General features: G+C 54.5%; 1 protein-coding gene across 1 annotated transcript; it reads left to right on the top strand.

Moving 5' to 3' along the window:
* The first annotated feature begins 2110 nt into the window (after nucleotides 1-2110).
* On the top strand, nucleotides 2111-6829 carry KCNJ5 (potassium inwardly rectifying channel subfamily J member 5). The gene is made up of 2 exons (XM_033861808.2): nucleotides 2111-3047; nucleotides 6507-6829. Exons 1-2 carry the CDS (start codon nucleotides 2111-2113, stop codon nucleotides 6827-6829), a joined length of 1260 nt encoding a protein of 419 aa, XP_033717699.2.
* Nucleotides 6830-10851: the final 4022 nt, after the last annotated feature.

The raw sequence follows: 10851 nt of genomic DNA, 5'->3' as shown, positions 1-10851 counted from the left end.
TGTGAGGATTAAATGAGCCCATATGATATTAGTGTCTTAGCGAGGTGCCTGGGCAGACACTGAAGCTATTGCTGTTGCAATCTCACGGTCCTGCCCAGCCTCTTCAGGGTCGTGGGAGCATTTTAAATGACTGTGGGCACAATATCAGAAAAACAGTAGACTGAGTACTACAGGATCCTGGGTGTTTAAAGTGCAGCATATACTCCAGAAATATCTTATAGCCCTTTTGAAAACCTTGGGGCATTAACATCCCGCCCATCTCAATTTCTTAGAGGGCAGGGAATTACTGTACCAGAATTTTCAATGGTGGGTCCACACAGCAATTTTTCATGTTCGTAAGCGTTCAAACGGCCACAGACCTTCGGCTCAGACCGTAGGAGTGACCGCAAGGTGAATCAGACACGTGTTGCCTTTTCCTTTCTGTCTGCTGCTAAGATCTCAGATAAAAAGACAGAAGACAGGGAGGGATAAAGGAAACAGCATAGACTTTGGGCCTGACCAGCGAGAACCCAGATATCAGCTCTTCCACCTGAATGTCACTTATCCTCTTTGGGACTCATTTCTTATTTATTCATCCATTTATTCAATAGTAATTTTTGAGTACATAGTTTGTGCCAGGCTCTGCTGTGGGTACTTGGGATGTATCAGGGAACAAAACAGACCCCAAATTGAGACGGGGGGTGGGGGCCTTACATTCTAAAGGAGGAAGAGAGACTGTTGGAAATAAGCCTGATGCCTGAGCAAACAGTGCAGTGTTTCTATAACGGAGATTACAATCTCTCACTCCCACCGGTTGTTGTGGCGATAACAAGTGACTGTCCATGTATCAGGCATGGAATACAGTAGCCATTTAATAAAGTGTTGCAATTACTATTTTTTAAATTGCTCCCAGATTTCTTTAAACCCTTCAGACACTAAATGTGGAGTTTGCACCTGGAATGTGTTCGTTTATTCATTCAACAAGCAACTATTGAGCTTCCATTATATGCTAGAACCTGTACTAGGCACCAGGGATATAAGTGAATAATATAAGAAAACATGGTCCCTGCCTTGAGCATCTCCCAGGCTGCTGCTGGTCCATATCTATTGGTCCATTGTACACTAGAGGAGAGGCCTTTGAGGGCACAAAGGCAGAGTGACCTTGAAGTTCAGGGTTTCTGAATCAGAATGGTCCACCTCACTGATGATTTTTTTTTTATTGACATATAGTTGATTTACAATGTTGTGTTAATTTCTTCTGTACATCAAAGTGACTCAGTTATACATATATATATATTCTTTTTCATATTCTTTTCCATTATGGTTTATCATAGGATATTGAAGATAGTTCCCTGTGCTGTACAGTAGCACCTTGTTCTTTATCCATTCTGCATATGATAGTTTGCGTCTACTAACCCCAAACTCCCATTCCTTCCCTCCCCCCAACCCCTGCTCCCCGTTGGCAACCACAAATCTGTTCTCTATATTTTGAGTCTGTTTTTGTTTGGTAGATATGTTCATTTGTATTGTATTTTAGATTCCACATACAAGTGATACCATATGGTATTTGTCTTTCTCTTTCTGACTTACTCCCCTTAGTATGATAATCTCTAGGTCCAACCATGTTGCTGCAAATGACATTATTTCATTCTTTTTGATGGTTGAGTAGTATTCCATTGTATATATAGACCACATCTTCTTTATTCATTCATTTGTTGACAGACATTTAGGTTGCTTCCATGTCCTGGCTATTGTAAATAGTGCTGCAATGAACATTGGGGGTACATGTATCTTTTCGAATTAGAGTTTTCTGCAGATATATGCCCAGGAGTGGGATTGCTGGGTCATCTGGTAGCTCTAGTTTTAGTTTTTTGAGGAACCTCCACACTGTTCTCCACAGTGGCTGCACCAACTTACATTCCCACCAACAGTGTAGGAGGGTTCCCTTTCCTCCACACCCTCTCCAGCATTTGTTATTCGTAGACTTTTTAATGATGGCCGTTCTGACTGCTGTGAGGTGGTACCTCATAGTTTGATTTGCATTTCTCTAATAATTAACTGATGTCGAGCATCTTTTCTTGTGCCTATTGGCCTTCTGATGATGTCTTCTTTAATTCAGCATACCCCAGCTATGGCTGGCGATTCTAGGAATGCCATGAACCAGGATATGGAGATTGGGGTCACTACCAGGGACCCTAAGAAGGTTCCCAAGCAGGCCCGCGATTATATCCCCATTGCCACCGACCGCACGCGCCTGCTGGCGGAGGGCAAGAAGCCCCGGCAGCGCTACATGGAGAAGAGTGGCAAGTGCAACGTCCACCACGGCAACGTCCAGGAGACCTACCGCTACCTGAGCGACCTCTTCACCACCCTCGTGGACCTCAAGTGGCGCTTCAACCTGCTCGTCTTCACCATGGTCTACACCGTCACCTGGCTGTTCTTCGGGTTCATCTGGTGGCTCATTGCTTACATCCGGGGCGACCTGGATCACATCGGGGACCGGGAGTGGATCCCCTGTGTCGAAAACCTCAGTGGCTTCGTGTCTGCCTTCCTGTTCTCCATAGAGACCGAGACCACCATCGGGTACGGCTTCCGCGTGATCACGGAGAAGTGTCCGGAGGGCATCATCCTCCTTCTGGTCCAGGCCATCCTCGGCTCCATCGTCAACGCCTTCATGGTGGGGTGCATGTTCGTCAAGATCAGCCAGCCCAAGAAGAGAGCCGAGACCCTCATGTTCTCCAGCAACGCCGTCATCTCCCTGCGGGACGAGAAGCTCTGCCTCATGTTCAGGGTGGGCGACCTTCGCAACTCGCACATCGTGGAGGCCTCCATCCGCGCCAAGCTCATCAAGTCCCGGCAGACCAAGGAGGGGGAGTTCATCCCGCTGAACCAGACCGACATCAACGTGGGCTTCGACACGGGGGACGACCGCCTCTTCCTGGTGTCCCCGCTCATCATCTCTCACGAGATCAACGAGAAGAGCCCTTTCTGGGAGATGTCGCGGGCCCAGTTGAATCAGGAGGAGTTTGAAATCGTGGTCATCCTGGAAGGGATGGTGGAGGCAACAGGTGAGCCGCTTTCTCCTCCTCGGCCCCTCCCCTCAGGCCACTGCCAGGACTCCAGAAGGTGGAGTCTCCAGACGGCAGCTGAACCGCCCGACCCCTGCATGGTGATCTGGGGGGTACCGTTCCTCAAGATGGAGGGATGAGAGCAGCTAAGGTGTACAGAGCCCGCCCAACGTCTGGGCCCATTCTAGACTCTAAACTCGCAGTAGCTCAGTGAGTGAGATAGTTTTCCTTCAGTTGTAGATATGGAAACAGAGACACAGGCAAATTATTTACCCAGGAGCAAGGGCTCCTAAGTCATGGAGCCAGGATGCAGGTCAAAGCCAGGTGACCCAAACCCAGCACTGGTTTCCAACAGGCTACACCTAACTGCTATCGTGGAGGTGGTGTCACCCAAAGAGACTTCTGTGAGCGAATAACTTTGGGAAACTCCCGGTTAAACAAAGGTGAACCGGCTTCTTACTGTAGGACTTGGCATTGTCTTTTTACGGGTGAATCACCTCCTGGGGAGAGGACAGGGTGCGGCATTTCCCAAACCCAAGGTTCCCAAAGTCACAGAATCCTCTTTTGGGAGAGACACCTATGGGCCACTGTGGGCGCCTGTGGAGCAGGCCGCCCCTCATCTTCCCTGTGGAAAGGGCTCCATGAACACGAGGTGTGCAGAAAACAGTGCGTCGCGCGCACATGTGTCCGGCCAGCCCCTCCCTGCCCAGCGACTGACTCACAGGCAGCCGAGCGCTTCCCAAGGCCGAGCTCCGTGTGGGGCTCGGTGAGCCCAAGGCCTGGGGGACCCCGTGTCCCCACTGTATTCCCTGGGCCGAGGAGCCCCCGTTAACCTTGCACCCACCTCTGCTTCCTCCCCTTCTCTTGCCCCCTTCTCTCTGCTCACGAAGGGGTCTGACCCTAAGGATGACTTGCAGAAATCTCCCCCGGGCTCGGGATATGCATAGTTTCCTACTCCGGCAACAGCACTGGAGGGCTGGCTTTAAGCTCCTGTTAAAGATGCGGTGGGAGCTCTCTGCAGACAGGAAGGGCTCATGCTCAGGTCTGTGACTACAGCTTGTCTGCCACACCACACTCTCCCCCAAAACGCTGGGGGCCTGGCACACAGGTGGCCCAACAAGCCCTCCTGGCCTCCTGAGAAGCTGGGTGCTGGGTGGGAGACTCGGACCGGGCAGCCACAGACCCTCCCGATCGGAGCCAGTGGAACCGGCTGGGGTGCGAACTGGCTCCAGAGGCCTGGACGGACGGGGCTGCTCGGCCATCTGCCGGGGGCCGAGCCTCGCCACGTGGCATATGGTGGCAGCTGAGGGAGCCCTTGGGGCCAGGACAACTGGGATGCAGGGAGCCTCCTCCCACAGGGCCAGGGGCTCGCGGGTCACCCTGACCTTGGTGCCGGGCTCGGATCAGAACGTGGGCTGAGAGTCTGGGAAAAGAGCTCCACTTGGAGGCCACAAAGGAGGGGTCAGGTCAGAGACGCGGGGACAAACAGGAAAGCGGTGCCTAAGCACTGCCCCTCATGCCCCAGCCCCGCCCTCACTGCCACCTGCTGGCCTCTCCCTCACGATGCCTCAAAGTCAGGTCCTGAGGTTGGCCTGCCCCGTCTGGCTGACCTCCTCTGACCGCATGTCCTGGGTGACCCTGGGTCTGCGGGGAGACAAGAGAAGGAGACCACCCACCCACACTGGCTCTGATCTCAGCATCTCTAAGAGCTTGGTTGCCACGCCTAGGGAGCCAAGGACGGGCTGTGATTCGGGCCGAGGTCTGACCAGCGCAGCTCTGTGCAGCCTGCCTGTGAGTCTGGGCAGATTGCTCAACTTGTCAGCAAGAAGAGGCTAATAAACTTCACAGGCTCACTGGGGGCTAAGTGCTGAAACGGAGCAGCATGTGGGAAGCGCAGTGCCTGCCACCCGGAGGGGTTTCTGTCCTTTCCAAGTGCATTGGAACACGGATGCCAGATACACAAGTAGGCTTCCAGCCATGGGCCAGCCCCCTCCCAAGCGATGGGACAGAAGAAGGGCAGAAAGACCCCAAGAGGGTTGGCCCAAAGCTTCCATGGAGGTCCTGTCCTGCTGTTTTCCCTGAGGCCCCAGAGACACCTGGCCTGTGTCTAGGCTGGTCCGTGCCCAGCTTGGGTCTCTGCACCTCTGCTGAGCTGGGGGGCTTGTCCAAGGACCGAGGGGAGAGGCCTGGTGCAGACAGCACCCTGAGAGCAGAGAACAGGCTGCGAGCCGCAGCTTGTGGGGTACACTGGAGTTGCCCAGCACCGGAGCACCGAGTGGGGAGCAGCCTCTGCGCTGGGTCTGGTGTGTATGAGACTCCTGCCAGAGAACGTCCAAATTGGGGGGCTGGAGTAGGTGTCTCCTTCAGTCCCTGAAGAGCACAAGCTAGGACCTTCCTTGGCCGAAAGATTAAATATCAGAGAGCTGCTTCCCCATGACCCTGAGCTCAAAGGCGTCCTCATCCATAAACAAAGCTGCCCTCTCTGGAGAGAAACAGCACCTAAAAATAACACAGGCATGCCAGGGCTGAGCGGACAGGGAATGGAGACATCGGAGCCTGCTCCAATCAAGGAGCCATGCTGTGAGCTTGTGTGTGTGTGTGTACGCACATGTAGGCTTCTGCCCATGTGTATCCACCCAAAACAACCCCTGGGTGTTCTAAGTGCCTGTCAGTTTCTCTGGGTTCAGCCACGCTGAACTTATCTTTGTTCAAACCCTTTTCCTGCCTCTTTTCTTGTCTCACTCTTCTAGAACTTAACTCAGTTTCAGGAACCACGTCCATTTCTGAATTATCCACTCCAATCTCTAGGAACCAACTCCAAAATCTTGCATCGTTAATTTCTAATTGTCTGCCTCCATCACCCCTTGAGCTCCTTCAGGGCAAGGACCGTGTCTTATTCAGCGTTCTATCTGCATCATGCTTAGCACAAAGCAGACGTTCAACAAGTGCCTGATGAATGATTGGATGGATGGAGGGATGGGTGGATGATGGATGGATGGATGGATGGAGGGATGGATGGATGATAGGGTGGAGGGATGGATGGATGGAGGGATGGATGGATAACAGGGTGGACGGATGGATGGATGGATGGATGATAGATGGATGGATGGAGGGATGATAGGGTGGATGGATGGATGGATGGAGGGATGGATGACTGGTGGGTGATTGGATGGATAGGTGAATAGATGGATGGATGGATGGAGGGATGGATGGATGATAGGGTGGAGGGATGGATGGATGGAGGGATGGATGGATGATAGGGTGGAGGGATGGAGGGATGGAGGGATGGATGGATGGAGGGAGGGATGGAGGGATGGAGGGATGGAGGGATGGAGGGATGGAGGGATGACTGATTGGTGGGTGATGGGATGGACAGGTGAATAGCTGGATGGATGGATGGGTGGATGATGGACGGATAGCTGTGGCCACTCCTAACACACGTGCCTTCTGTTCACCCAGGCATGACTTGCCAAGCACGGAGCTCCTACATGGACACGGAGGTGCTCTGGGGCCACCGATTCACTCCAGTCCTCACCCTGGAAAAGGGCTTCTATGAGGTGGACTACAACACCTTCCACGACACCTATGAAACAAACACGCCCAGCTGCTGTGCCAAGGAGCTGGCAGAAATGAAGCGGGAAGGCCGGCTCCTGCAGTTCCTCCCCAGTCCCCCACTGCCAGCAGGCTGTGCTGGAGCAGAGCTGGACGCAGAGGCTGAGCGGGATGGAGAGGAAGAGCCTGAGGGTCCGAGTGGGTCCCGGGAGACCAGGGGCTCGGTCTGAGGACGGTACTTTCCCCGCGACCTCCCCTCACTAGCTCCTCATGAGCACAGATGCTGCAAGGCTGGGGGTGGAGGGGTGAACCAGCTGAGTGTGCTGGGGGTCAGCCAGGAGCCGTTAGGCTCTGTGGGGAGGAGCAGTAACCCAGTCCTGGCACCTCCTAGCTCTTGCCTGGGTCCCCGTGGCAGTGCTGCTTCTTCTCCCCTGGCCTCTGTCACACTGGCTAAGGGCCAGGCCAGGAGGGGTTGCCCCACAGTGAAACACACAGGTGGCCTCTGTCCTCACACCCCTCTCTCTGCCAACTGGCCCAGATCACCTTTCTCTTTGGGTTTCACACACCCACTGGCAGAACCCCTCCAGGGATGACACCTAGAGAGGGCTGTCACGCCCTTCCCCTTGTTCTGATCACCCTGGGGCTTGTGGATTCAGGGCGGGGAGATTCTGCCTGCCCGGAAGCTCAAAACCCGGGTCCTCGGGGGAGCTCACAGACTTCGGGGTTAAGGTTGATCCAAGTCTTGCAGCAGTTCCTTGCAAATCTGTGACCAGTGACCACTTAGTGAGCTACAGAGTGCAAGGCCCTTGTGGACGATCCCTGCATTACCTGTGAAGTGTGTGTTCTCCCCTGCTGTGTTCTGTGTGTCTAACGTAGCCTACAGATCACTGCTTTCCTTTGGGTGACATTTAGTCGGGGCCCTGAGCTGCAGAGCACCTCGGGCATGTGCAGCGTCATCGCCGGTCACTTCCTGGCCTTCCCAGCCACACCGTGCCTGCATCTCCCACCAAAGAGAGAACCCCAGCATCTGGATCTTTGCTGGGACTGTCGGCCCAAGAATCTCAAAGTACTTCTGAGCTTCACTGTGGTTTAACTCACAATCTCAGAAATCCCACGGTGCGATCCAGGGAGAAGGCTGAGGTCAGAGGACAGGAAGAGCCAGTCGGTGTGAAACAGGGAGGGGGAGGAAAGAAACACAGAGAAAGGCGGGCAACTCGAATTTTACAATCAGCAGCAGCAGCAATTTTCGCTGAGATTGCTGACTTCAATCTCTCTTACCAGGCGATGTATGGATATGAAGCAATGGGAGAGGTGCCCGCAGAGGCGGCGTCACCTTTGAACCCAGGCTGGCCACCCTCAGCTGGTGCCTAGGCCTGGGCCCTGGGCCTCCCTCCGGCAGGCAGGAGTCTAACACGGCGGCTGGGCCTGGAGAGCAGAGATGATGGCCAGGGGCGGGGGGTGGCGTCACCCTCACCTTGCAGACACGGAGAATCAGGGAGGGGGTCAACGGTAAGAGAGAGTTGAGTGGACGATGGCATGGGACTTCCCTGGCAGTCCATTGGTTAGGACTTGACACTTTCACTGCCAAGGTCAATCCCTGGTCAGGGAACTGAGATCCCACAGGCCGTGTGGCACAGCCAAAAAAAAAAAATGACAATGGCAGAGGTTTTTCCTTTCCAATCTAGAGGCGCAGGAAGAGGACGGACAGACGGTGCAGCTGTCACAGCGATGGGGCACGTCTGGCATGGGTGGAGGCTGACAAGTTTCTCATTATCTGACCTAAACCTGGAGAGAACTGTCAGATGTTCTGGCCACAGAACCAGGGAGGCCTCACCACCACTGCACAGCTCTCAGCTGGCCTTTGAAAATGGAAGCATCTTCCTGCCCCAGACACGAATGTCTTCCCTAGGACTGAGAGCGGGAAGCTACGGCAGAACCAAGGGGCCTGGGTTTGGATCTCAGGCCCAGTTCCCCTGGGGCTGGGCTTTCCAGGTCCTGGGGCTGCAGAGAAGAGAAGCAGGCATCCACACTTGGGGGGAGGGGCATCCTGGTGCTTGGGCCCGGGGGCTGGACCTGGACAGGTGGGCGCCGGAAATCAGTGAGCAGTGGGCACCCGACAGGGGCGTGGTGCTGGGTCCTGGCTCCTGGCGTCCTTCTGCGGTGAAGCAGGGCTTGGAGGGAACGGGGAATGAGCTGGAATGCTGCCCTCTGGGGGAAAGGGAACAGGCAGGCTGGCGCACCCCAGTGGGGCACTGCTCACAGTCAGGAATCTAAGGCAGGGAGCCTGTTACCAAGACCGGATGCCCTGGGGCCGGAGGAGCTACAGCTGGAACTGCCAGACCGGAGGGCCGGTCCTCAGCTCAGGCCCGCCAGGTCCCAGGCTTGCACTTCAGGACTGTCTCCTCGCCCCTCCCACCCCCAGCAGATCTAAATGCTGCTTTTGTCAAAACCGATCAGTGCCTGCAGGCTTAGAGCCCTCGGTGAGGCAGCTAAGCAAGGACGGGGCAACCACGGGAGAAGCTGGCCTTGTAGCTGGACTGGGTCCTGGGCCTGTTTCACACCTGCCTCCTTAGCATCCCCAGGGGGCCACATGAGCCACTGTCCTGTTCCCTAGCTCGGCAGTAGCCTCCAGGAACCTGGGCCACGGCACTAGCCTCCAGGAACCTGGGCCACAGCACGTCCGTCAGCCAACTACAGACGCTGTGGAGGCCACAGAAGAGAAAGAGAAGAGCACAATCCTATTCCAAAGCCCTCTGATGGGCCAGAGCTCACTCTGCTGGGATGAAGCAGGTAGTAAGCCCAGTGTACACATTAGCTGCTCTGTCTCAAGAAAATTCAAACGCAAGACGACTGCCCTTTTTATCCCAAGGCAAGCCTTTCTTGATGACCAATTGATCTAACTAAAGTTTTGAAACATTCTCCAAATCATTTTCTGGAAGTTCTTGTATAAACATGGACTCACTCAATGTAAAGTGTGACGAAGGTCAGAACCTCAGTGGAGATCACTTTAAAAACATTGCATCGGACCACAAGCCACCTGTGGGTCCCAGCCCTTAGCTGCACGGCTCTGAGATCACCCATCGCCTCTGATGGGCCACAGAGAGGTGAGCCAGGCTGTAAGGGGGGGCTTCCCACAGGCCTCAGCACCTCCTAAATCCCCAAGAATGTTCTCATGGGTCAGACCCTAAAAGCCTTGGGAGCTAACTTCCTGCCTCAGCTTCCATGTCCTTCCTATCTGGAGCCGTTCCCTGTAAGGGAGAAGCCCCCAGGAGCTCAGAAGAAGGTAAGTCCCCCCTAGTCATCCTCTCGCCATCAGTCTGACACCTGCTAGGTCTCCACAGCCTTGCCCAAAGGCCCCTGGTCCTGGGCCAGGTTGAATGGGTTTTGCCCGTGACTCTCCCCTCCAGGTGCCACCCTTGCTGTGCAGTCAGCCCACTTTCTGTCATTTCCTCATGCTGCTTGAGGCCCTGGCCGGAGCAGCTGGCCTTGACGGAGGGGAAGGAGCCCTTGTCCGTCTGCGGGAGCCCTCCTGCTTGTGATCGGTAACAGCCGGCACCTTCTGCAACATGCTGGTCCCACGCCTGCCTTCCAGTATGCCTCAGCCCTGTGTCTCCCGCGAGCTGAGAGCCACAGAAACTCGAAGTTTTTGTACGGAAGTTGCCAGAAACTAAAACGAACCCCCCCACACCAAAAGTTGCCTGTTGTTGTCTAAGAATATGCCCTGAACACATCTCTGCGCAAACACCATTTACTGTGCACCTACTACGTGCCCAGCGATGGGTTAGGTCCTTGCCCGGAAGACGGCACTGATTTCTCAAAACACTGCAGAGAAGCTCTTGGGAACCCCTTGCTACCAAAGAGATAACTGAGGTTCAGCAAGGTTAGTTTGTTTGCTCAAGGCCACAGGTAATCAGAGGAGGCAGGGCCTCTGGGTCCAACAGAGTCTCCCAAACAAACACAGATGTGCCGTCATCCTACATAACGCCTGCCCCCAGGGCAGCTCCTGAGCTCCGCCGCAGAGGTAAGACCGCCCACCTCTTCCGGCAGCCCCTGTGCCCTGCTGTGGACTGTCAGCTTCCAGCCCCCAGCAATGTTCTCCTGTGGCAGGATAATTGGGAAACACCTCTTTTCTGATCCTGAGAGAATTAATGAGCTGTGAAAAGAGATTAGATGGGTAGTCATCGCTTTGAGGAAGAAGCCACTTATTCTGCTCAACTTGGTTTTTGCTAATGACATCCTCTTAAACTCCTGT

This window comes from Tursiops truncatus, chromosome 8, assembly GCF_011762595.2.
Source record: "Tursiops truncatus isolate mTurTru1 chromosome 8, mTurTru1.mat.Y, whole genome shotgun sequence".
Lineage (NCBI taxonomy): Eukaryota > Metazoa > Chordata > Mammalia > Artiodactyla > Delphinidae > Tursiops > Tursiops truncatus.
This window is presented reverse-complemented; position numbering and strand designations above follow the sequence as displayed.